Raw genomic sequence first — 27,027 nt, 5'->3', positions numbered from 1 at the left:
GGCCATGGGGGCATGGAGCAGGAAGTCCCGCCCCGTGGACAAGAAAGCGGCTCGGATTGGGTCACTGGAGTTGAGCTACAGCTGCTGCTTCTCCAACCAGCGACGCGGGGAGAAAAAGCTGCGCGTGGAGGAGCGCGAGGCGCGGGAGAGTCCAGGTGAGGAAAAAGATACAATGTATAAATATTATTATTATTACACTGAGCGGGGAGGAGCCTCCTCATTGGCTGTATATTATTATTACACTGAGCGGGGAGGATCCTCCTCATTGGCTGTATATTATTATTACACTGAGTGGGGAGGGCTTCTTCTCATTGGCTGTATATTATTATTACTACACTGAGCGGGGAGGGGCCTCCTCATTGGCTGTATATTATTATTACGCTGAGCGCTCCTCATTGGCTGTATATTATTATTACACTGAGCGGGGAGGGGCCTCCTCATTGGCTGTATATTATTATTACGCTGAGCGCTCCTCATTGGCTGTATATTATTATTACACTGAGCGGGGAGGAGCCTCCTCATTGGCTGTATATTATTATTACATTGAGCGGGGAGGAGCCTCCTCATTGGCTGTATATTATTATTACACTGAGCGGGGAGGGGCCTCCTCATTGGCTGTATATTATTATTACACTGAGCGGGGAGGGCTCCTCATTGGCTGTATATTATTATTACACTGAGCGGGGAGGAGCCTCCTCATTGGCTGTATATTATTATTACACTGAGCGGGGAGGGCTCCTCATTGGCTGTATATTATTATTACACTGAGCGGGGAGGGGCCTCCTCATTGGCTGTATTATATTATTACACTGAGCGAGGAGGGGCCTCCTCATTGGCTGTATATTATTATTACACTGAGCGGAGAGGGGCCTCCTCATTGGCTGTATATGATTATTACACTGAGCGAGAAGGGGCCTCCTCATTGGCTGTATATTATTACACTGAGCGGGGAGGAGCCTCCTCATTGGCTGTATATTATTACACTGAGCGGGGAGGAGCCTCCTCATTGGCTGTATATTATTATTACACTGAGCGGGGAGGGCTTCTTCTCATTGGCTGTATATTATTATTACTACACTGAGCGGGGAGGGGCCTCCTCATTGGCTGTATATTATTATTACGCTGAGCGCTCCTCATTGGCTGTATATTATTATTACACTGAGCGGGGAGGAGCCTCCTCATTGGCTGTATATTATTATTACACTGAGCGGGGAGGAGCCTCCTCATTGGCTGTATATTATTATTACACTGAGCGGGGAGGAGCCACCTCATTGGCTGTATATTATTATTACACTGAGCGGGGAGGAGCCTCCTCATTGGCTGTATATTATTATTACACTGAGCGGGGAGGGGCCTCCTCATTGGCTGTATATGATTATTACACTGAGCGAGAAGGAGCCTCCTCATTGGCTGTATATTATTACACTGAGCGGGGAGGAGCCTCCTCATTGGCTGTATATTATTACACTGAGCGGGGAGGAGCCTCCTCATTGGCTGTATATTATTATTACACTGAGCGGGGAGGAGCCACCTCATTGGCTGTATATTATTATTACACTGAGCGGGGAGGGCTCCTCCTCATTGGCTGTATATTATTATTACACTGAGCGGGGAGGGGCCTCCTCATTGGCTGTATATTATTATTACACTGAGCGGGGAGGAGCCTCCTCATTGGCTGTATATTATTATTACACTGAGCGAGAAGGGGCCTCCTCATTGGCTGTATATGATTATTATTATTACACTGAGTGGGGGCTGCAGAGTGGCTAAGCTGCTTCTCTCTTTCCTTTGGGGCTGGACTCTCAGCAGTTCTCCCATTGGATTACATTGTGACCCTCTGATCTACAATCTGCCCCCTACAGGCAGGCAGACACAGTGCATCTGAAATAGAAATAAGCATTTTATATCGGAGAAAAGGTGCAGGAACTCCCCTCTCCCAAGTCACCCCTTGTCTCCGCCCCTACCTACCTCCCAGTACCGCCTCTATTAGAGAAAACAACCAAGAATCATTTAATCATTTTTACTCCCCGTGTCGACGGGCGCTACAGTGTTTCGTTCTAAGGTAAGTATTTTATAATGTGCTAGTATGCGATGCATACAAGCAGATTATGCCTTTGTGTTGCAGTTTTTTTTTTTCAACCTCTTTAAGGGGATGTTTAATCTCTGTTGCTCTCTCCTAGGATGGCTCCATGGATTGTAAGCGATAGAAGCGTGTAAATGGCAACACAGGAGGGCACGCCAATCAGAGCTGGCGCCGCCGCCGTTCCCTACGGTCACGTAATCGGGAGCGAGAAGTGGAGGGGGAGCGTTCTGGCTCAGTTATTACAAGGTGAGATGGTCGCAGAGGCGGCTCTAGGCTTTGTGAGGCCTTAACATGGGGCCCCACTCACACCCATGATGTGGGAAAAATAAGGACAAGAGCCTCTTCCCCACAACCCTGGCCGGTGGTCGTGGGGGTCTGCGGGCAGGGGGCTTATCGGAATCTAAAAGCCTCCTTTAACAAGGCGGCCTGCAGATCCTGCTTTTTAATATCTAAGGGGTGGGGCACACCTGGTGAACCCGCCCCCTTGTGACGTCATTGACCGAGGGCATGCTGGGGTCATCGATATTCATTGGTTGTTAGGGACGCTGGCGGCCCCCCCGCTCCTGAGTCGGGGCTCTTAACGCTGCTTGAGCACAGCAGCGTTAAGGTCCCCTGTCCCTCAAAACTGGGGTAGTGCATTGGGTAAGTTAGGCGGCCGCGAGGCCCCTGTGAGAGCGAGGCCTTAGGCACCTAATTAAAGAGCCGCCTCTGGAGATGGACACTAAGAATGAGATCCTTCAGAGAGACTTTTATACAAATGATGGAAATAAAATCTGTAAAGTGTAATAATAAAGGACAAGATCTGCCATTCCCGGATATGATCAACCAAATGTGTCACTTCGATCACTACTGAGCACAAATATTCTTACATTCGATCTGTTGTGGATCCGTCAAATTTTATTCTGAGGAAAGGGGAACGTTGTGTTGGATCTGTTTATCTCTTGAACATTATCCTCTGCAGGTAAAATACAACTGATGTTTGAGGAGCGCCTGGGGCTGGTAGATTTCCACCTTTCCAATAGAGTCTGCATCCTCTACATATCCGAGGCGGACCTGGTGTCAGGAAATGCCTTTAAAAGACGTCTTGTCCGATTTCGCAAAGTAAGTGATCGACATTTTCCAATGATTTATGTAACACACCTGACCACTGATTTATTAACCACTTAATCCCCGGACCAAAATGCTGCCTAAAGACCCAAGGTGTTTTTACAGTTCGGGACTGCGTCGCTTTAACAGACAATTGCGCGGTCATGCGACGTGGCCCCCAAACAAAATTGGCGTCCTTTTTTTCCCCACAAATAGAGCTTTCTTTTGGTGGTATTTGATCACCTCTGCGGTTTTTATTTTTTGCGCTATAAACAAAAATAAAGCGACAATTTTGAAAAAAATGCAATATTTTTTACTTTTTGTTATAATAAATATCCCCCAAAAACATATATAAAAACATTTTTTTCCCTCAGTTTAGGCCGATACGTATTCTTCTACCTATTTTTAGTAAAAAAAATCGCAATAAGCGTTTATCGATTGGTTTGCGCAAAATTTATAGCGTTTACAAAATAGGGGATAGTTTTATTGCATTTTTATAAATTATTTTTTTTTTACTACTAATGGCGGCGATCAGCGATTTTTTTTTTCGTGACTGCGACATTATGGCGGACACTTCGAACAATTTTGACACATTTTTGGGACCATTGTCATTTTCACAGCAAAAAATGCATTTAAATTGCGTTGTTTATTGTGAAAATGACAGTTGCAGTTTGGGAGTTAACCACAGGGGGCACTGTAGGATTTAGGGTGCACCTAGTGTGTGTTTACAACTGTAGGGGTGTGTGGCTGTAGGACTGACGTCATCGATTGTGTCTCCCCTATAAAGGGATCACTCGATCGATGCGCCGCCACAGTGAAGCACGGGGAAGCCGTGTTTACACATGGCTCTCCCCGTTCTTCAGCTCCGGGGAGCGATCGCGACGGAGCGGCTATAAACAAATAGCCGCGCCGTCGTCCCGGATCGCTCCCCGAGCGAACCCGACCGCCGCATGTAGCGGGGGGGGGGGGTCCCGATCGGACCCCCCACCCGCTAGAAGGACAGGACGTACATGAACGCCCATGTGCCTGTACGTGCCATACTGTGGACGTACATTTACATGCGGCGGTCGGGAAGTGGTTAATATTAATTTAAAAAAAAAAGTTATTCTGTTTTATTATTATTAATAAAATAATAATAATATTATTTTATTCTCATTTTTAGCTGTTCCTTTGGGACGAGAGGTGAAAAGAAATACCGTATTTATCTTCATATAGCGCGCCCCGGCGTATAGCGCGCACCCCCAACCTGGAAGGGAAATTTCAAGAAAAAAAGATAATACTCAGTTTGAATGCCCCTCGTCGGTGTCTTGCCCGGCGTCCATTGCCGGCCTTGTCCGGTCCGGCGTCAGTCTGCGGCCCTGGTGGTGTCCTCCCCGCTTCTCCCGCTCTGTTTGAGTCGATCCCCGCTTCCCGCGCTGTGTTTGAATGCCGCCACCGACATATACCGAGCGTAGTACACTCGGCCACGCTCGGCTCCTCTCGCATAAAGGCTAGGAGGCGGCACAGGGCATGACCGCGAGGGGAGCCGAGCCTGGCCGAGTGTACTGCGCTCGGTATATGTTGGCAGCGGCGTTCAAACACAGCGCGGGGATTGGCGTATATCGCGCACCCACGATTTCCCCTGATTTTAAGGGGAAAAAAGTGCGCGGTATATGCAGATAAATACGGTAGATAAATAGCAAAAATATACTGTCAGGGTTTTAATCCTTTCTACTCCATATCTAGAAAAAAAATTGCCCTCTCTGTGTAATGGTTTTTCACAGAGCAGCTCTGATCCTCCTTTTTGGGTCCCCCGCTGGCGATCCTGGCCCCCCCCCCCCTTGACCAGTGCCCCCAATAGCAAGCTGCTTGCTGTGGGGCACTAATGTGTTCTCGCTCCCAAGCCCCATGCTATGCATCCATAAGACACATAGAGCTACGGCTCTACCCTGCCCACCTTCTCCTTGCACATTGGCTTATTGGCTGTGATTGACAGCAGTGGGAGCCAATGGCTTCTGCCAATAAGGGGAGGCTCTGGTGAGTCGTGGGGGGAGCTGCACACAGAATTGTTTTTTACCTCCATGCATAGAATGCACACCTTGGCCTGGATTCAGATACGAGTTACGGCAGCGTATCTCCAGATACGCCGTCGTAACTCTGAGTCTGCGGGGTCGTATCTATGCGCCTGATTCTTAGAATCAGTTACGCATAGATTTCCCTAAGATCTGACCGGTGTAAGTCTCTTACGGCGTCGTATCTTAGTTGCATATTTACGCTGGACGCTAGGTGGCGCTTCCGTATATTTACGCGTAGAATATGTAAATTGGGTAGATAAGTCGTTTACGTAAGGCTTTTTCTGGCGTAAAGTTACCCCTCATAAAGCAGGGGTAAGTCATGTTGGGTATGGACGTCGGAAACGTACGAACAGCGTTGTATTTTACGTCTTTTTGCGTAAGTCGTCCGTGAATGGGGCTGTACGTAAGTTACGTTCATTGACTATTTGTGACGTGATTTCGAGCATGCGCACTGGGATACGTCCACGGACGGCGCATGCGCCGTTTCGAAAACAGCGTCAATTACATGGGGTCATGATAGTTTAACATAAAACACGCCCACTACCAGCCAAATTTGAATTAGGCGGGCTTACGCCGACACATTTACACTACGCCGCCGTAACTTGGGGCGCAAATTCTTTCTGAATACGGAACTTGCGCCCTAAGTTACGGCGGCGTAGTGTATCTGAGATACGCTACGCCCGCCGATAGATACGATAATGTATCTGAATCTGGCCCCTTAAGTTTAAGTCCCTTTCACAGATGCTTACTTATTTCCCCAGATGCTGGACCCTTCCACATTGTCTACATCTTGGGGCGTAAAGATCTACTAGCATTGAATAGACTTGAAAAGGGTGTAACTGTACAGCAGCAACATCCTATTAGTCTATGGGGCATTAGTGCTTCACGGTACTAGATGTTTAATGCCCGGGATGTAGGCAGTGTGGGAGGCTCCTTTTATAAAGGGAATCGGCACAGGGATGATGGTTACACCCTCATAATGGGCACAGCACGTGTTCAGACCCGGGAACTCAGCACAGGGATGGTGGGAACCCCTCATAATGGGCACAACAGGTGTACAGACCCGGGAACTCAGCACAGGGATGGTGGGAACCCCTCATAATGGGCACAGCACGTGTTCAGACCCGGGAACTCAGCACAGGGATGGTGGGAACCCCTCATAATGGGCACAACAGGTGTACAGACCCGGGAACTCAGCACAGGGATGGTGGGAACCCCTCATAATGAGCACAGCAGGTGTACAGACCCGAGAACTCAGCACAGGGATGGTGGGAACCCCTCATAATGAGCACAGCAGGTGTACAGACCCAGGAACTCGGCACAGGGATGGTGGGAACCCCTCATAATGAGCACAGCGGATGTACAGACCCGGGAACTCGGCACAGGGATGGTCGGAACCCCTCATAATGAGCACAGCAGATGTGCAGACCTGGGAACTCGGCACAGGGATGGTGGCTACCCCTCATAATGAGCACAGCAGATGTGCAGACCTGGGAACTCGGCACAGGGATGGTGGCTACCCCTCATAATGAGCACAGCAGATGTGCAGACCCGGGAACTCAGCACAGGGATGGTGGGAACCCCTCATAATGAGCACAGCAGGTGTGCAGACCTGGGAACTCGGCACAGGGATGGTAGGAACCCCTCATAATGGGCACAGCAGATGTGCAGACCCGGGAACTCAGCACAGAGATGGTGGAAACCCCTCATAATGAGCACAGCAGGTGTACAGACCCAGGAACTCGGCACAGGGATGGTGGGAACCCCTCATAATGAGCACAGCGGATGTACAGACCCGGGAACTCGGCACAGGGATGGTGGAAACCCCTCATAATGAGCCCAGCAGGTGTGCAGACCCAATAACTTGGCACAGAGATGATGGGAACCCCTCCTAATGTGCTATCGGGGGGGGGGGGGGGGCTGAATTTGACTATCCACCATTCACCAAAAACTGAAATCTCTATCCTGGGTAATCTGAACCTCTAAATCTTAATGCCTGCTCCTTCTCTCATTATGTTTTGGAAGGTCAGTAACCTGAAAGGTGTTGTCATCGTGGAGAGAACACGGATCAGTGAGCAGTACTTTCCTCCAGTGCAGAACTTTGTGGTTCTTGAACTCGGCATGTCATTAATTCCGGTCGCCAGTCAGAGCGAAGCGGCACAGCTTATCCTTTGTTTGGTAAGTAAAAAGAAAAACACTGTGCCAGCGACAGGGAACAGCCCTCTCTTCACAAGTTCTGGTCCCCCCCGAAGTCTGTTTGGAAACTGACACTTCCAGGAGTGACTTGGAGGTCAGAGGAAGCAACCAGTGAGAGCTGTGGGGGCCCCAGGAGTTCACAGAAGTGTCTGTTCTGTTGTTGGCAGATTTAGGGGGGTGCGGACATGTGATCGGAGCTGTGCTCAGTAGTACAGACTGTGGAAAGGGTGAGCTTTTAGTCTTCTTTTACAGGTAACGGCGGTTTCAATTATTACTTTTCATGAGAGGGTTATTCTAATTATCTATTTAAATCCAATCTCTGTGCAAAATAGGAAATTCCAACTATGTTTTCCTTTTAAACCCTTACTAAGTACATATAAATTTGCCTGAGGCCGCGTACACACGATCGGTCCATCCGATGAAGCTGACTGATGGTCTGATGTGCCTACACACCATAGGTTAAAAACCGATCGTGTCAGAACGCGGTGGCGTAAAATGCAACGACGTGCTGAAAAAAACGAAGTTCAATGCTTCCAAGCATGCGTCAACTTGATTCTGAGCATGTGTGGATTTTTAACCAATGCTTTTGCATACTAACCATCGGTTTTGACCTATCGGTTAGGCGTCCATCTGTTCAATTTTAAAGCAAGTTCTACATTTTTTGACCGAAGGTTAACTGACTGATGGAGCCCACACACGATCGGTTTGGACCGATGAAAAGGTCCTTCAGTCCGTTTTCATCGGTTTTGACCGATCGTGTGTACGCGGCCTAAGTCTTCCATTACCTGACCATCCCCTGTTTGTCACCACACTCCTTTTGGAGCCTTCGGAACTTTATGAGGACTCCAGTGTAGGACCTAGTGGGAGTTGTCCATGTCACCAGGCAGCCATGTGGGTACCTGAAGAAGGACCTTGAGAATGAGAAAGCTAGAAGATGTGGAACCTGTAGCATCATGCGACGACAGATTAATTAATCTGTGACATTACCACACCTCTGTGGAGTCTTTGGAAACCTTATAAAGACCCCACCATAGGACCCAGTGGGAGTTGTCCATGTCACTAGGCAGCCTAGTGGGAACCTGAAAAAGGACCCCGCCACTCTACAATGACCACAGATTTGGGTAATCTGTAAAATCACCTCGCCTCTGTGGAGTCTTCGGAAACCCCATGAAGACTCCACCGTAGGACCCAGTGGGAGTTGTCCATGTCACCAGGCAGCCATGTGGGTAACTGAAAAAGGACCCCACAACTCTACAATGAGAAAGCTAGAAGACTTGGGACCTGACGCATCATGTGACCACAGATTACCTAAATCTGTGCCATCACCAACCCCATGAAGATCCCACCATTTTGGAGTCTTCTGAACTCTAAGGAGACCCCACTAAAGACCTAATAAGAGTTTGTCACCAGGCAGCCATGTGACATGAAAGAAGGTCCTTGAGAATGAGAATTCTAGAAAACATGAGACCTGGCGCATCATGTGACCACAGATTTATTTAATCTGTGACATCACCACACCTCTGTGGAGTCTTCGGAACCCTAGGAGGACCCCATCGAAGGACTCAATGGGAGTTGTCCATGATACCAGGCAGCCATGTGAATACCTGAAAAAGGACCCCACCACTCTGTAGTGAAGAAGCTGGAAGACTTGAGACCCAGTGGATCACGTGACCACAGATTTAGGTAAGTATTTGGGGTATGCAGCTTCGTTTTTTTTTTTTACTGAGGTATTGATGGTGCTGGTGGTGGGGAGGGAGGTTGTTGACCACATCTCGGCTCTAATATTTCGACTTCCTACAGGTTCACGAATGGAGCAAAGAGGGTGGCAGTAATCCATTTACCGGTAAGAAGCATTCCAGCCTCCTTGATAGTGCCGTCCTGCAGAGCGTGCAAAGGATTCCGGGAGTGGGCCGGGTGAAAGCTCAGCAGCTCCTCCAGACCTTTCCCAGCCTCCAGGAGCTCTCCAGTGCCTCACTCGCCGAGTTAGAAGCTGTGGTGGGGAAAGGGATCGCCGGCAACATCCACAAATTCTTTACCAAAACAACGTGACCCAACCGTACAACGTACTTGTGGTAGTTGCCAATCAGAAATGGGACAGCAGAAAACAGGATGATGGGAGTCTGTCACCTTGGCCAATGTCTGCCTTCAAATCTTCAAGATTACCGAACTTTATTTTTTTACAGGGAATGGACATTGAAAGAACACTATGTAATGACTTAGAACACGTTCATTTACCAAACTAGTGGTCCATTGAATGTCTTCATTATCTGTGGGTTGGGTTTCTATACTTTCTCATCAATCACATTTGCACTTTGAAGAATAAAAGGAAAACTACTGTATCTGTCTGGGGTTTGGCTTTAACCATCTATGTATCTTTACAGCTCTCCGTAAACTCTGTTAAAAAAAAGACGCTCTCACCGTATGCCTCATTCTGTAAGCTGCACCCTTCTCCTGTAGCCCCCAGCCCCTGAAAGATGTTATACTGAAAGCACTGTGTATATCCATCTTCTTTTTAGGTGTTGCACCACTTTATTGATGGGCCTTGGAACCAGGGGCATTTTCAGGATGCGGTGGGCCTGTGTGTAAGAACATAAGTTGGGCCCAATGTGGACCTGCAACAAGGGAGCACCATGTTGCACTGCAGCCACCTACATCGACATTATATGTATATGGACATCATTGACCCCATACCAATGCACACCCTTTCAGTAATAAAGCTCAGCGTGGACGGGCATAATGATGGGTGTGGCCAGACTGTGCTAACCAGGGGCATATTTCTTGCAGTGGTTGCAGCATGTGTACACCCCAGCTGCTGCACCACAAGGGGGTAGAGGTTAAGGGGAGCAAGGACGCAACTCAACCACAGGGTTGTGCCGCATTCCAACCTCATCTGTAAACAAGCTCTTAGATATTTTAGGTTATTATTGTATCTTCTGCCACCACTGCCGAGGCTTATGATTGCGCCCACCGCCACCAGTGTTGGGGGTTAATATTGCGTCCATCTCCACCAGTGCTGGGGGTTAATATTGCGTCCATCTCCACCAGTGCGGAACCTTATTATTGCGTCCACTGCCCCGTTTATGTCTTTCTCATTGACTTTTTACGCCCAGTTTGTGCCTATCTGCTGCCCGACTTGCGCCTACACACATTCCTGCAATAGATCCTGATGTGCACTTACTGAAATATATGGAGAGCAGAGAGGACATTGCAGATATATGAGGCAGGACCTTGCTGTTGGCACAGGCTGTTATTTTTCAGCAGGCATGAGAGGCGGGGCCTTACTGCATGCTCTGATTTTTTAGCAGGCTTAAGAGACGGGACATTGCAGTGGGCAGAGGCTGTGATTTTTCAGCTGGCACAAGAGAGGGGACCTTGTGGTGGGCACAGGCTATGGTTTTTCAGCAGGCACGAGGGACGGGACCTTGCGGTGGGCACCGGCTGTGATTTTTTTTTCAGCAGGACAGAGAGATGGGACCTTGCGGTGGGCACCGGCTGTGATTTTTTTTCAGCAGGACAGAGAGATGGGACCTTGCGGTGGGCACAGGCTGTGATTTTTCAGCAGGACAGAGAGATGGGACCTTGCGGTGGGCACAGGCTGTGATTTATTTATTTTTTTCAGCCGGCACGAGAGAGGCAGGACCTTGCTGCGTATGCATGCATGCTCTGATTGGTTAGCAGACTTGATAGGTAGGACCTTGCAGTGGGCACAGGCTGTGATTTTTCAGCAAACACAAAAGGCAGGGCCTTGCTGCGTGTGTGGGCTCTGATTGGATGGCAGGCTTAGGAGGCGGGACATTGCAGTGGGTGCAGGCTGTGATGCAGGACTTTGCGGTGTGTGTGGGCTTTGATTGGTCAGACATTCCAGCGGACCTGCCCCTAGACATTAAAGCGCTGCACAGCTGCCAGCAATCTTAGCAGCCAATGGGCGGCAAGGGGGTGGAGGAAAGCATAGAGGGCAGGCAGCTTCATGCGTACAGTATATGAGGGCAAAGTGGGGCCCATCCCTCCCTGGACACATAGCACCCATTGAGGATACACCACTGCTTGGGACCCCCTAAACCAAACCTGTGAGTCCAGAACCTGGTACACTGTATGCCTAGACTGGGCACATAACCATGGAAATAAGAGAAGTACATGCCACAATAAAATAAAAATACACAGAACTCTTTTATAAGAAATGTTTATTAGTCTTGTAGAGTTCCTATTAACTGTCACCTTGCAGAGATGACTTTGGGGGGGGGGGGACAAAACATAATCCTAAAACATCATCTATGTATTGCACAATAAAATCACAACTGATAATCTCTTTATTATCAACAGGGATATTTTATTCTGCAGATATCGCTCCTATTAAAGAATATCTGCATGTACTCTTCTGTATTCAATAAGCTGAAAACAGGCTTTCCTATATCTCCACCATAAACTCCCATTATTATACATATTTAACCTTAAATACATTTTAAATATATACAGACTTATATAAACCTAAAACACATATCAACAGAACGATCTGTAGGTAAGAAAATATCTACATTTTGCTTCTTTACTTCTTTTTTTTCTCCTCTCCTGGCAAGGGCCCCCGAGGGGTCTGTTAAATATTTAGTCTCTGTTGCTTCTGTAGGATATCCTAAGGAAAGCAGTTGCTGTCACAGCCCCTCCCCCTGAACTTCCTGTTCATAAGGCTGGGAAGTTGGTGTGGGAGGAGCATCGGTAAAATTGGATTTGGCTGAAACGCGTTGGCTTGTGTCTGCTGTATCCTGCCATGTAGCCAATAAAGTATTGATGCAATGGATGATACAGCAGAAACAAGCCAACGAGTTTCAGCCAAAAGACTTGCTTGAAGGCTTCAGTCGAAACATGCTAGCAGGGCCGATCCTAGGCAGGGTGCTTTGCACCCAGGCGCCTGCAAAGGTGGGGGCGCCAAAGTGGCAGAGTTCTTCTCTCCTTGTTTGTGTCCGTTCAGAACTAGGGTTCTGAGCATAGGTGTGTGTCCGTCCAGAACTGATGTGTCTCTGACCATCTCCTGTACTATGTCTGCAGTCTATGACCATCTCCTGTATTATGTCTGCAGTCTCTGACCATCTCCTGTATTATGTCTACAGTCTCTTACCATCTTCTGTACTAAGTCTGCAGTCTCTGATCATCTCCTGTATTATGTCTGCAGTCTCTGACCATCTCCTGTACTAAGTCTGCAGTCTCTGACCATCTCCTGTACTAAGTCTGCAGTCTCTGACCATCTCCTGTACTAAGTCTGCAGTCTCTGACCATCTCCTGTACTATGTCTGCAGTCTCTGACCGTCTCCTGTATCATGTCTGCAGTCTCTGACCATCTCCTGTACTATGTCTGCAGTCTCTGACCATCTCCTGTATCATGTCTGGGGGCTCTTTCTAGCAGAAGCCCCCCTCCAGGTCCCAATAAAGTACTCTGCTCCTCTTTCTGCATTTTGTTTATTGTTAAGAGATCATGTAAGGATCCCAGGGTAATGAAGACTTTGTGGGGGAGCATCTCTGCAGCTGTGCCATAGAAACATTTATACAGGTAAGGGGTTAGTAAAATGACCACACCCATGTGGGGGCACCAGAAATATTTCTGCACCCAGGAGCATGTGACCCTAGGATCGGCCCTGCATGTTACTGTTATAGTCTACCGAAGGGATATGCAATTAGCGGACCTCCAGCTGTTGCAAAACTACAAGTCCCATCATGCCTCTGCCTCTGGGTGTCATGCTTGTGGCTGTCAGTCTTGCTATGCCTCATGGGACTTGTAGTTCTGCAACAGCTGGAGGTCTGCCAATTGTATATCCCTGGTCTACCATGTAGCCAATAAAGCATTGCCTTTAGTTAATGAAACCCATAGTTTTCTACTATGGCGCAGAAGCCAGCGGCATCTTGGGTATCCTTTGTCAGAAGCTCATGCAATAAGTCCACCCCATCTATACAGTAATGACTATTGCAAAGAAAGGAGTCCATATTTCTGTCTGTAATAGTTCCTTGTAGTTGTAGAGAAGATCCATACAGCAACAATCCGTCCGGGGGGGGGGGGGGGGGGGCAGATAGCCTTAGTTGGCTACCCCTGTTTTACAATAACACCATATAAACAACACATAAATATACAACATTTGTAAAAATCATGAAAACAAGTTCAGCATTGCACAACATAGTGGTCCAAATCCTACAGCTTTGTTATGGGCTCACCGCCACACAGACCTACATCGCAGTCATTAGCAGTAACAACAACATCTATAGCAGCATACAGAGAAATATGAGGATGTATCCGTCCACACCTGTGTCCCTTCTCATGGCGTCGTCTTTGGTCCAAGCTTAAACTGAATGCCTGAGTATGTTAAATCAAAAAAATTATTAAAAAAAAAATAGTTCCTACTGATTTAGGTCCTGTAATCGGTTTCTTATGTCATTTTGCAGAATGTGCAGTACATGCTTCTAGCCAGCAGGGGGCAGTGTTGTTCCACTGCAGTAATCTTGGATGCTTCAGCGCTTTTGAAGCCTTTTTTATAATTCATTGACTTTTAAAATGCAAAAGTAAAAACAAAAATGTAATAAAACAGTTTTTAAAAGCGGGAGTCGTTACAGACTTGGTCACATAAGGGCTGGTTTCACCCAGAGGGCACAAGATTCCTGCTCAAAGATTCGTCTTTTTTTTTTTTATTATTATTATAGCATTTTTGTTTCTAGGGATTCAAGGTGCTTGTTGGGGCCAGCTTGGGTAGGCTCAATAGAATATCATACTGGGGCCAATTCTAGCCAACGTCTTCGGATTGTGCGAGCAAATCGCAAACTCCATGCAGATAGTGCCCTGATCAGGACTTGAACCAAGGAACCAGTTCTGCGTGGCAGACGTGATGTCCACTAAGCCAATGGGTGCCCATTGTATTCAGTCTTACTGGACGCTAGAGACCCCCACTATCTAAAAAATAGACCCGACAGCGTTACCCAGTTCATGCTCCACCTCCAGTCCCCATAGTGGGAGGCTTCACAGCAATCATGTGACAAGTTGCACTTGGCCCCAGAAACGCTGTAAAAAGCCTACTGAATCTGCATAACAATCAATATCAAATCTGATATTATAGTGGAACCTTGGATTACAAGCAAAATCCGTTCCAGGAGAATGCTTGTAATCCAAAGCACTAGCAAAGCGAAGTGAATTTCCCCATAGAAGTCAATGAAAAAAGGAGATAATTCGTTCCGCATCGACCTCTATGGCATTGCAATACCGCATGTGGCCAGAGGTGGGGGGCGCCGGAGAGCCTTGGAAATACTCGGACAGCTTGGCTGATCTCGTAAAAGGTTCAGAGTATTTTTAAATGGCTCCGAACCATTCCGAGTGTCACCGGCACCCCCTGCACCTCTGGCCAAATGCGGTACTGCACACCCCATTAGCTTGAATTCTGCTTGTTTTGTAAGACAACATTCGCAAAACAAGTCAGGATTAAAAAAAAAAGTTGCTCATTATTCAATACGCTCGTTAACCGCGTTACTCGTAAACCAAGGTTCCACTGTATTTCTGTTGTCTGACATGAGCAGAGCTCTGACTTTCCCCAACAGGCTCACAGGTTAAACTCAGGGCCGATCCGCCCTATAGGCTCACTATGCAAGCCGATTAGGGCCCCGCAAAGCTGCGAAGGGCCCCCCAAATAAACTAGAGGCCCCGCCTGGTGAGAAGTCATTTTCGCCCCCTCACCCCGCTTCTCAACTCGCTGGCTGCATGGGAAAAGAGATAAGAAGTCAGCACCCCTTGCTTCTCATTTTTAATGTGCCATGTCATTTTGCTTAGGGCCCCAGGGAGGTTAGGATCAGCACTGGTTAAACATACATACACATATATATATAAATAAACTTAAAGTATTACTAAACCCACAACAGTAAAATCAGTCTGTATCTGCAGGAAAGCATGCTTGTTATAATCATTGTGGAACCTATGGGGTTAATCATCCACATTGTGTAAAAAGCCTGTTTGATCCTGTCTTCTCTGATCCTCCCCTTCTGCTGTCCCCAATCTATCTCCTGATAAGACAGAGCCTTTGGAGTCACTCTGCACATGCTCAGTTTGGTGTGTATTGCTAGAGGGTGTTTTTTTTTTTCTTGGGAGGGTGCATGTGATCAGCACTGTCCAGACAGAGGGTCAGGGGTCCCGCAGCCATATAGGACATTCAGAGGAGACTAAAAACGCCTCCTACAAACTATAACCAGACACTGATAGAAGTCACAAGAGTGTTATATACTGCTGATGAAAAAAAAAAGTATTTAGCCGTTTATATTTACGAAAATAATTGCATTTCCATGTTCTGGGTACTGTGGGAGATCAGATATAGTGACTGCAGGGTCCTGGGTTTAGTAACACTTTAATAAAAGTATGGAATATTTATAACCCCCCCCCCCCCCAAGGTTATTTTTTGCCATTTTTGGGAGAAAAAAAAAATAGAGTGGCAACCTCAGCCTGGACTCAACCAGGCCATGCCCCAACGTGTTTCACTCCGCCCCCCAAAAAATAGAGTGCTTTGGGAAAATACTGCACTATGACCACTAGATGGAGCCGACAGTCTTCCTACATATTTTCTCCAAGAGGAGAAACCCCTGGAAATTGCACATCCATGTTGTCCTACAGAGATAGATAGATAGAGTGGCAACCTCAGCCTAGACTCCAACCAGGCCACGCCCCAACGTGTTTCACTCCGCCCCCTAAGCTTAGTCGTGGGGAACATATTTTCTTCTGATCCATCTAGTGGCCATAATGCAGCATTTCCCCTATTCTGTATGAAGGAATAATATTATGGGGAGAAAATAGCCCAAAAACATATAATTTTGCCCCCATTCTCACATGCAAAAGTGACTGTTATTAGATGATTTCCTCTCAAGGTGGAATAGTATCAATTTACCCCAAAAATGTAGTGCTTTTGGAAAATACTGCACTATGACCACTGGATGGAGCCAACGGCCCTAGTACATATTTTCTCCAGGAAAGAGGCGAAACCCCTGGAAGCCGCACATCTATGTTGTCCTACAGAGCTGGATTGAGTGTCAACCTTAGCCTGGACCCCAACTAGGCCACGCCCCAACGTGTTTCACTCCGCCCCCCAAAAAATAGAGAGTGCTTTGGGAAAATACTGCACTATGGCCACTAGATGGAGCTGATGGCCCTAGTACATATTTTCTCCAGGAGAGAGGAGAAACCCCTGGAAGTCGCACATCTATGTTGTCCTACAGAGATGGATTGAGTGTCAACCTTAGCCTGGACCCCAACTAGGCCACGCCCCAACGTGTTTCACTCCGCCCCCCAAAAATAGAGAGTGCTTTGGGAAAATACTGCACTATGACCACTAGATGGAGCTGACAGCCTTCCTACATACTTCCCTAACGTGTTTCACTCCGCCCCCCTAAGCTTAGTCGTGGGGAACATATCTTCTCCAGGTCCATCTAGTGGCCATAATGCAGTATTTCCCAGATTTTCTCTATTCTGTATGAAGGAAGAACATTCATTCTGGGGAGAAAATAGCCTAAAAACATTCGATTTTGGCCCCCATTCTCGCATGCCATTTCATACACCCCCTCCGTCCGTGAATGGGGCTGGACGTCATTTACGTTCACGTCGAAACCAATGACGTCCTTGCGGCGTACTTTGGAGCAATGCACACTGTGATATGTACACGGACGGCGCATGTGCCGTTCGGGAAAACCGTCAATCACGTCGGGTTACAGTAGATTTACATAAAACACGCCCCCCCGATCCAAATTTGAATTAGGCGGGCGATTTACGCTACGCCGCCGCAACTTACGGAGCAAGTGCTTTGAGAATACAGCACTTGCCCGTCTAAGTTGCGGAGGCGTAACGTAAATCAGATACGTTACGCCCGCACAAAATTGCGCGGATGTACGAGAATCTGGCCCTCAATGTGTCGCTGGGCAGGTACTCTTTAATCCAGCCCTTATGTGAAGCAGCCCTTGAAGTTAAACTTTGCAAATTAAAAGAATAAAATATGTTTTTTTTTTTCCCCATTTCAGATTTAAAATAACACTCTAAGTTACACAAATAATAACCATATAAAAGATCTCCTAGTAGGCACAATCCTCCTAATAAACCTCTATTTTTCCAGTCCATCTGTGCCTCCTTTTTCACTGCTGGAAAAGGCAAGAGAGCTCCAAGGGAGGGAGCTGAGCAAAACACAGACTCCTCCCCTTTAATTCACTATTTTTAAGGCGGCCCCTCCCCTTTTTTTTTTTCACTTTGTGAAGTCCGGAGGCACGTTCCCCAATGCAGACAGGAAGCAGCTTATTCCTACGTAGAAGAAAGGAGAATTGTCACGGCTGCATCGGCTTCCTGGGATTGTCACAGTAATCGGCGTTCCAATGAAAAAGAAGTTCCATCCGCTGGCGCCATCAGTACATGGCGCTGTCAGACGCCAAGGTGTTGTACGGCGAAAGGAACAATTTGCTGGAATCGGGTTTTCCCCCGCTGGCGGTCGGGAGGCAGATGGTGCTGGCCGCTTTCTGGCGGTTGTTCCTGAAGCCCCAGCTGAGGAAGGAGAGCTTCTTCGTCGCCTTTTGCGTCTTGGCGCTTTTGTCGTCGTCCATGTTGAGGCAGACCAAGGAGTACGTCTTCTGCATTCCGGCGGAGTAGGTGGCGCTTTTGTTGTGCTGCGGGGGGAAAAAAAGGGGGAGGAAACGCAGTCTGTTAGAGATCAGTGCATATATTATCTGTAAGGCCTTAGACACCCGCCTACTGGGCACCTTTACCCCCCCCTTCCTGCCCAGGCCAATTTTTAGCTTTCAGCACGTCACACTTTAAATGACAATTGCGCGGTCATGCGACACTGTACTCAAATTACCTTTTTATTGTTTTTTTTTCCCACACAGATAGAGCTTTCTTTTGGTGGCATTTATTCACCACTTGGTTTTTAATTTTTTGCTAAATAAATGAAAAAACCCTGAAAGTTAAAAAAAAAAAAAAAAAAAAACATTTTTAAAACAGGTATTTTTTCTCCTCTTCTGATGTGCGCTGATGAGGCTGCATTGATTGGCACTGTTGGGACTGCACTGATTATAAGTGTAGATGTCCCTTTCACACAAGCTGGTTATTGTCTCTCCTCTCTCGTCAGTGTGATGAAAGGAATGCCGATAACCGGTTTGTGTTTACATCGTGATCAGCTGTGATTAGATACAGCTGATCACAGGGTAAAGAGCCGTTGATTGGCTCTTTACCCTGATCTGTGATCAGCTATGTCCGGAGGAGTGTGGGGGGGGTGGTCTGTTGTTGCTGGGGAGGTCTGTTGTTGCTGCATGGGGGATATATTGTTGGTGGGGGGTTTTATATTGCTAGGGGGTCAGTTGATGCTGGAAGGGGGGATCCACTTTTAACCACTTAAGGACCGCCTAATGCCGATGTACGTCGGCAGAAGGGCATGTCTGGGCACAATCACGTACCTGTACGTGATTGTTAAATGCCCAGCTGTGGGTCGCGGCCACGCGCCTGCGACCCGGAGCTCCGTGGCCGCGGGACCCGATCGCCGCTGGAGTCCCGCGATAGGTCCCTGGAGCTGAAGAACGGGGAGAGGTGTGTGTAAAACACACCTTCCCTGTTCTTCACTGTGGCGCTGTCATTGATCATCTGTTCCCCCGATATAGGGAAAGGCGATAAATGACGTCATGCGTCCAGCCCCGCCCCCCCCACAGTTAGAAACACACATGAGGTCACACTTAACCCCATCAGCACCCCCCTAGTGGTTAACTCCCAAACTGAAATTGTCATTTTCACAGTAATCGGTGCATTTTTATAGCATTTTTTGCTGTGAAAATGTGTCAAAATTGTCCAAAGTGTCCGCCATAATGTCGCAGTCACGAAAAAAAAAATCGATGATCGCCGCCATTAGTAGTAAAAATGTTTTTTTTATAAAAATGCAATAAAACGATCCGTTATTTTGTAAATGCTATAAATTTTGCGCAAACCAATCGATAAACGCTTTTTGCGATTTTTTTTTTTTACCAAAAATATGTAGAAGAATACGTATCGGCCTAAACTGAGGGAAAAAAAATGTAATATATTTTTGGGGGATATTTATTATAGCAAAAACAATTTTTTTTTTTCAAAATTGTCGCTCTATTTTTGTTTATAGCGCAAAAAAATAAAAACCGCAGAGGTGATCAAATACCACCAAAAGAAAGCTCTATTTGTGGAGAAAAAAGGTCGCCAATTGTCAGTTAAAGCGACGCAGTGCCGAATCGCAAAAAGGGGCCTGGTCTTTTACCTGCATATTGGTCTGGGTCTTAAGTGGTTAAGGGAGGGGTCTCTTGCAGCTGCCTTCTGGAGAATTTATTAAATGTTGTCTGCGGGGAGATCTATTGTTGCTGGGGGGTATTATGTTGTGGGTGGTTCATTGTTGCTGGGGGAATCTATGGATGCTGGGGGGGGGGGGCTATTGTTGCTGGGGGCTCTTATATTGCTGGGAGGGATCTACTGTTTAGAGAAGTGTCTATTGTTCTGGCTGCAGGGAAATCTGTTGTTGCCACTTGGGATCTATTTTTGCAGGGGGGGTTTTATGGTTGCTGGAAAGTCTATTCATGTTGTCTGCGGGGAGGTCTATTGTTGCTGGGGGGTATTATGTTGTGTGTGGTTCATTGTTGCTGGGGGAATCTATGGATGCTGGGGGGGGGGGCTATTGTTGCTGGGGGGTCTTATATTGCTTGGGGGTCAGTTGTTGCTGGGAGGGATCTACTGTTTAGAGAAGTGTCTATTGTTGCTGGCTGCGGGGAAATCTGTTGTTGCCACTTGGGATCTATTTTTGCAGGGGGGTTTTATTGTTGCTGGAAAGTCTATTCATGTGGTCTGCGGGCAGGTCTATTGTTGCTGGGGGGTATCAAGTTGTGGGTGGTTCATTGTTGCTGGGGGAGGGAGGGGTCTATTGTTTCTGGGGGGGGATCTATTGTTGCTGTAGCAGATCATGTGGCTGTAATGGTTGACTCGTACCATGCTGGACGTCTGGTCCTGAATGCTGGTCACTTTGATCTCCTTCCCTTCTTCCCCGATTCCTCTTAGCATGTCCATAACCTCGTTTATGGAGCACCACTTGCAGTCCCGGTCTTCCACTGCTACAATGTAATCGCCTTCCTTCACACCCACACCCTGCAATACAAATACAATGAGAGTCCCGGTTCATAGACGACCTTCATATCTCCTGTGCTACCGAGAAAAAGTCAAGGGTCAGTCCTTCCAACACAACAAAGCATAATAATAAAAATATCCATCATGTAACCACTTCAGCTCTCACCCCTGTGTACCCCCTTATGGAGCAGAGACATTTTTAAATTTCTGCTAAGGGCCTGCTTATTTGGCAATAATGCTGTCATTACTTAAATTGTTTCTAAAAAGGCATAAGGTTTATTTCTCAGTGCAGCAGCCCCCAAATACTCACCCGAGCCCCATCTCGATCCAGCGATGTTGTGCAAGAGCCGCGGCTGTTCCGGGACTCTCCCTCCTAATTGGCTGAGACAGCAGCATGTGCCACTGGCCAATGAGGAGTGAGAGGGGGTGGGGCCGAGCCACGGCTCCATGTCTGAACAGGGACAACCTGTGGGGGCACTCGGCAGGAAGGAGGGGCCTGAAGCGCGCCAGTGGGGGACCAGAGAAGGAGGAGGATCAGGGCTGCTCTGTGCAAAACCAACTTCATAGAGCAGGTAAGTATATAATGTGTTATATACTGTATTTATCGGGGTATTGCATGCTCCGGCGTATAGCGCACACCCCTAAAGTGGACCCGACATTCCTGTAAAAAAATTTTGTACTTAGTTTTGGTGTCTTGCGCGGCGTCCATCGGCGGCCTCGTTGGGTCCGGCGTCAGTCTGCGGCTTCGGGTGTCCTCTGTCGGGTCCGGCGGCCTTCTGCGGCGTCCTCCCCGCGCCGAGTTTGAATACTGCGCCGGCATATACCGAGCGCAGTACACTCGTGTATAGTCGGGCAGGCTCGGCTACTCTCGCGCTCACGTCCTGTACGTCCAGGACGTGAGCGCGAGAGGAGAGGAGCCGAGCCTGCCCGACTATACACGAGTGTACTGCGCTCGGTATATGCCGGCGCAATATTCAAACTCGGCGCGGGAAAGTGGGTATCGGCGTATATCGCGCACCCACGATTTTGCCCTGATTTTCAGGGCAAAAAAGTGCGCGGTATACGCCGATAAATACGGTAATATAATATGTTTGTTATTTAATACAGTGGAACCTCAGTTTACGAGTAACGCAGTTAACAAAAAATTTAAAAGACGGGCAACTTTAAAAAAAAAAAAAAAAAAAATCTTGAGACTTGTTTCCCGATTGGCTGAAAGGAGAAGCGATCCTATTGGCCTAGGAGTAGGAGGGAGGAGACGTCATGCAGGGAAAGCCGTGCCTCCGCGAAGCCGAGGAAGGACGACGCAGTGTGAACCCGCCGCCCGGAGGAAGCACGTGCCATAGATGGGAATTAGTACTCGGCTGCTGACTGACCGACTGGGAGGGAAGACCCGACTGACCGGGGGGTTGCAAGAGACCCGGCGACCGGCAAGTGGATTTGAGTGGAATGCTGCCCCCTCCCCCCCCCCCAAAAAAAAATTATACCACCAGCCACCACTGGCCCTCTATGTCATGAAGTACCATGCAGTACCATCAGTGGCCACTGATTCTGTATGTAATGAAGTCAGCAAGAGGGGTGTAGTGTCACAGTTTGCTGCCTATCGTACAATGCCCCGGAAGTCACGTGACGGCCAACTGCGCATGCGCGATGCGTTCCAAATGCAAGTGCGATGCGTTCCAATGGATTTACGACAGTACACACCAGCGAACCCGCCATTCAGGGCGACGTGGATTAAGAGGAAAGTGGCCAGTCGGCCTCACGTCCTCGCTCCGCTCGGACGGCTCGCTCGACCTCCTGGCTCTTTTTTTAACATCCTCTAATCCACGGGGATGTTAAGGAAAGAGCCTGGATGCCGACCGAGGTTTCACTGGTGTGTACTGCCGTGAATCCATTGGAACGCATCGCATTTGCGTTTGGAACGCATCGCGCATTCGCAGTTGGCCGCCACGTGACTTCCGGAGCATTGTACGATAGGCAGCAAACTGTGACAATACAGGGGCAGCTATACAACCAATGGAGCCAACTGGTCCACACTACCAGAGCCTGTGGGGAGAATGCCTTGGGATTGTGGGAGTAGTTAGGTTTAATCTCTAATACATCCTCCTAGACAAAAAAAAAAACATTATAGCCTGCTGATAAGAATGGGGAGGGGGGGGGGGGGGAGACATACATTTAATTGTTCTTCCTTTCCGGGATGAGGCTTTAAGGGAAGGAAAATAAATGCACTTACTGCGGCTGGACAGAGGGGATCCAGCGACGTTATCTGGACTGGACAGTCACCCTTTAAAACAAAGCCCAAATCACCATCCTCAAGAGTCAAGCAGACTTTCCTTGGGGCCGTCCACCTTTGCTTTGCAGAAAATACAGACAAAGGACCCTAAAAAAAAAAAAACATATTATTGATTTGGCCCTTGGTAAAATAATTGAAATAAAGAAACGTAACCCCTTAAATATAAAGGCAAACTGGTTGGTTTAATAAAGCTCTGTGTATCAAACAATTACCATTTTCTAGTAATTTAATTACTACTACTAATAAAAAATATTAATAATACATTAAGAAGATAACTACAGAAAGTTGATCTATCTATACCGTGTGTAATTTATAAAATTATGATACAGTAAAACCTTGGTTTGAGAGTGACTTGGTTTGAGAGCGTTTTGCAAGACAAGCAAAAATGTTTTAATACATTTTGCCTTGATATACAAGCGATGTCTTGATATAAGAGCAGCGTCATGTCACAACTGAGTAGAGGAGAGAGGAGCCTCTAAGTGTAACAATATGGTTACCTTTAATGAAGGTACAACATTTAGCAACTTATTGCTACACTTAGAGGCGCCTCTCTTCTCTTTCATACCCTGTAAAAAAAAAAATGCTTTGATATACAAGTGCTTTGGATTACAAGCATATTTCTGTAACGAATTACGCTCGCAAACCAAGGTTTTACTAATATATTATATATATATATATATATATATATATATATACACACACACACACACACACACACACACACACACACACACAATTTTCCTGTTATTAAATAATTTTTTATTGTATTAATTTATTAATCATAAAAGATTAAAAATGAGATTATATATATATATATATATAAAATTTTAAGATTTTTCAATAAAATACTGGTATTTTTGCTCTACATACCAATCGCTGAAAGAGGTCGATGACCTTTACTCTGGTGATCGGAGGCGTGATGATTTCAGCCTTGTAGTCCGTCTTACCTGTGGGCGGAGCAGAAAATGACATCAGCAATTTTTCTATGTTCTTTAATGCTAATTCACGAATATATACAGGTATAATCAATAAAGCATTTCACACTGATGGCGACAGTCTGGGGTTTTTATTCATACCTTTTGCATTTTTGTTTTGATATTTTTTCCATTGAGGTCAATGGAAAACACACCTCAAGGCACTAAGGCATATATCAACGAGCGCCATGATGCACGTAAACGCAAGTTACAGAAAATGATGATGCATGTTGACATTCAACACAAAAGTGCATCGCAACATCGCATTGAAAGTGTGTTATAACGCAGGTGAGCGCGTGTTGAGATGCATTTCTATTGATTTCAATGGATAACACATCTGAAAAAAACAAACATGCAGAGCTTGCGCGCAGAAGCGAAGGGCATACGCAAGTCACACCCGCATATGAAAACGGTATTCAAACCACACATGTGAGGTATCGCTGCTATCGGTAGAGCGAGAGCAATAATTATAGCTTTAGACCTCCTCTGTAACTTAAAACATGCAACCTGTAGCATTTTTTAAACGTCGCCTATGGAGATTTTTAAGGGTAAAAGTTTGTCGCCATTCCACGAGCGGGCGCAATTTTGAAGCGTGACATGTTGAGTGTCAATTTACTCAACGTAACATTATCCTTCACAATATAAAAATAAATTGGGCTAACTTTACTGTTGTCTTATTTTTTTATTCAACAAAGTGTATTTTTTCCAAAAAAAAAAGTGCGCTTGTAAGACCGCTGCGCGAATACGGTATGACAAAGTATTGAAAAGACATTTTAGTCTCTAGGGTGTTAGAAAAAAAACTGTATAATGTTTGGGGGTTCCAAGTAATTTTCTAGCAAAAAAAAAAAAAGTTAACTTGTAAACACCAAATCTCAGAAAGAGGCTCGGTCCTTAAGTGGTTAAGGGCTCTTTCACACGGGCGGCCCGTTTTTGGCGGACCTGAACGGGCGCTCCGTGCTCCTCTATGGAGCCGCAGATGTCAGCGGTGACATGCCCGCTGACATCCGACCTGCTCCGATCCGCCAAAGTGTGATGGAGGAAAAACCTACTTTTCCATCTGTCTGACGGATCGGGTGAACACGGACAGACGGTCCGTGTTCATCCGATCCCCCCCATAGGGGAGAGCGGAGAAAAGACAGGGCGGTCCCTGCACAGTGTGGGGATTAACGGGATCCGCCCCTTGTGAAAGGGACCTAATTCTGATTGGGGGGGGGGGGGGGGGGGGAATCATCACAAAGAAAATAAAGCTTACACCTTATTGAATAACCCATGTCATGCATTTTCTTTAAAGGTTACTTAGTTACACTTGTGCATATAATAAATAGCGTTTTCAGATGCACCATAAACCGATCACGGCGTCGACCTGATCGGCGATCGCCCCGTACTTACCGAGAATTTCTTGGGCCACCAGTAAACTCATAAAGTCATCTTCCTTCTGGTGCTGGGTGAATTTCAGCAGCGCCCTCTTGTGGAAAGCGGAAAGTATGTCCTGCAGGACGTCGATCTGCTTCAGCTGGCTGCACAGGTTGGCGAGTCGGCGGGCTTCTTCGTGGCACACGAGCGCTTTGGACAGATGCGCCTTTCCTAAGACGGTGGCAGGAAAAAAAAAAAACAGTGACAACAATGAAACGCCGGAACGAGTCGGATGTACACAGGGGGGGGGGGGGGGGGGGGGGGGGGGGTACGTGTCTGTAAACAATAGGTTTTTATTTTCTCATGGACTTTGCGTGATGGCTGGCGCTCTGCGATGTCATTTTAGCCGAGCCGCTCTCATTGTGACGGAGCGCACAGGAATGTTAGTTATGTCCTGTGGACTGGGTGCGGCCAAGGCAACATTGTGCGATGGCTGTACGGATCGATGACAGAACACCATCATCTGGCCAATGACGAGACATCACGCCAGCCAAAACAATTTTGTATTGTTGTCCACCCAGTCCTGAGATTTACACAGCTCTGCCACACAGTCAGGAGCCCCGATTTTTGCTCTGCTACAGCTCAGTAACGCTTACAGGTCTTGGGCCAGATCCACGAAGCAGTTACGCTGGCGTATCTATTGATACGCCGCGCAACTTCTATTTTTCTCTGGCGTATCTTTGTTTTGTATCCACAAAACAAGATACGCCTGAAGCTGGGCTAGATCCGACTGGCGTACGTCTTAGTACGCCGTCGGATCTAAGGTGCTCATATTTAGGCTGGCCGCTAGGTGGCGCTTCCGTCGATTTTCCGCGTCGAGTATGCAAATTAGCTAGATACGCCAATCCACAAAACGTACGTCCGGCGCATTTTTACGTTGTTTCCGTAAGGCTTTTATTGGCGTAAAGTTACCCCTGCTATATGAGGCGTAGCCAATGTTAAGCGTCGAATTTTCCGTCGTGTACGTCGTTTGCGTAAAACGTTCGCGAATAGGGCTTTGCGTAGAATTACGTTCACGTCAAAAGCATTGGCTTGTTGCGGGTTAATTTCGAGCATGCGCACTGGGATACCCCCACGGACGGCGCATGCGCGGTTATAAAAAAAAAAGCGTTGATTACGTGGGGTCAATAGGAATTACCATAATTTCGAGCATGCGCACTGGGATACCCCCACGGACGGCGCATGTGCCGTTGAAAAAAAAAAAACATTGATTACGTGGGGTCAATAGGAATTACCATAAAACACGCCCCCATCTCATCCATTTGAATTGCGCGCCCTTTACGCCGACACAGTTACACTACGCCGCCGTAACTTACGGCGCAAATTCTTTGAGGATACGGAAAATACGCTGCAAGTTATCCGAGATACGCCACGCCAGACGTATAGATGCGCCAAGGTACGTGGATCTGGGCCCTATGTCCCTTACCCAGCCCGTGATTGGATAGTGAAAAGAGAAGCAGCAGACTGATGAGCTCTTCTCTCTGTCAGCTCTCCCCTCCTATTAGAATGCCTCTTTTTTTTTTTTTAACACTTTTTATTGATTGATATGCAGAACAGCATGCCCCTTGTTGGCACATAAGCAACATCATTTCTTATTTGGAACGCAATTGGAGTTCAGCGGTTCCAAAAGCGGTTCCAAAAGCTTCGGGCAGCTCGGCTGAACTCAGAAAACCTCAGAATGGCGCGTTTCCAAGTTTTTTCCAAGTATCTACGAACGGCTCTGGCGCTTGGTATCAATGATATTAATAATGCCCTATCGTTGGTATCAATGGGAGGAATAGTGCCATCATTGATATCAATGGGAGGAATAGTGTCCCATC

At 47.1% G+C, this 27,027-nt stretch overlaps 2 protein-coding genes across 2 annotated transcripts in view; one reads left to right on the top strand and one right to left on the bottom strand.

The window, feature by feature from the left end:
• Nucleotides 1–51: 51 nt before the first annotated feature.
• On the top strand, nt 52–9,763 carry FAAP24 (FA core complex associated protein 24). Its single transcript, XM_040329455.1, has 5 exons — nt 52–155; nt 2,181–2,329; nt 3,045–3,184; nt 7,249–7,401; nt 9,220–9,763. The coding sequence occupies exons 2-5, from the start codon at nt 2,218–2,220 to the stop codon at nt 9,466–9,468; spliced, it is 654 nt and encodes a 217-aa protein (XP_040185389.1). The 5' UTR covers nt 52–155; nt 2,181–2,217; the 3' UTR covers nt 9,469–9,763.
• A 7,633-nt stretch (nt 9,764–17,396) lies between these two features.
• RHPN2 (rhophilin Rho GTPase binding protein 2) overlaps nt 17,397–27,027 on the bottom strand; it is an 87,291-nt gene continuing 77,660 nt past the window's right edge. Inside the window, exons 11-15 of the mRNA XM_040329450.1 lie at nt 25,184–25,378; nt 23,691–23,767; nt 22,761–22,907; nt 20,396–20,551; nt 17,397–18,069 (exon numbers count right to left, since the gene is read on the bottom strand). Of these exons, the coding sequence (XP_040185384.1) occupies nt 17,812–18,069; nt 20,396–20,551; nt 22,761–22,907; nt 23,691–23,767; nt 25,184–25,378 (833 nt within the window). The 3' untranslated portion in view covers nt 17,397–17,811. The remainder of the gene's footprint in view (nt 18,070–20,395; nt 20,552–22,760; nt 22,908–23,690; nt 23,768–25,183; nt 25,379–27,027) is intronic.

The sequence above is a fragment of the Rana temporaria genome, chromosome 11 (assembly GCF_905171775.1).
Source record: "Rana temporaria chromosome 11, aRanTem1.1, whole genome shotgun sequence".
In the NCBI taxonomy this organism is placed as follows: domain Eukaryota; kingdom Metazoa; phylum Chordata; class Amphibia; order Anura; family Ranidae; genus Rana; species Rana temporaria.
Note: the sequence above shows the minus strand (reverse complement) of the source record. Positions and strands in the feature narration are given on the sequence as shown.

Coding starts and splice junctions, on each gene's coding strand:
- FAAP24 (XM_040329455.1), top strand. CDS start 2,218: ATGGCAACACAGGAGGGCACGCCAATCAGAGCTGGCGCCGCCGCCGTT. Junction 2,330..3,044: donor TCTGGCTCAGTTATTACAAG/GTGAGATGGTCG, acceptor TATCCTCTGCAG/GTAAAATACAACTGATGTTT. Junction 3,185..7,248: donor GTCTTGTCCGATTTCGCAAA/GTAAGTGATCGA, acceptor ATGTTTTGGAAG/GTCAGTAACCTGAAAGGTGT.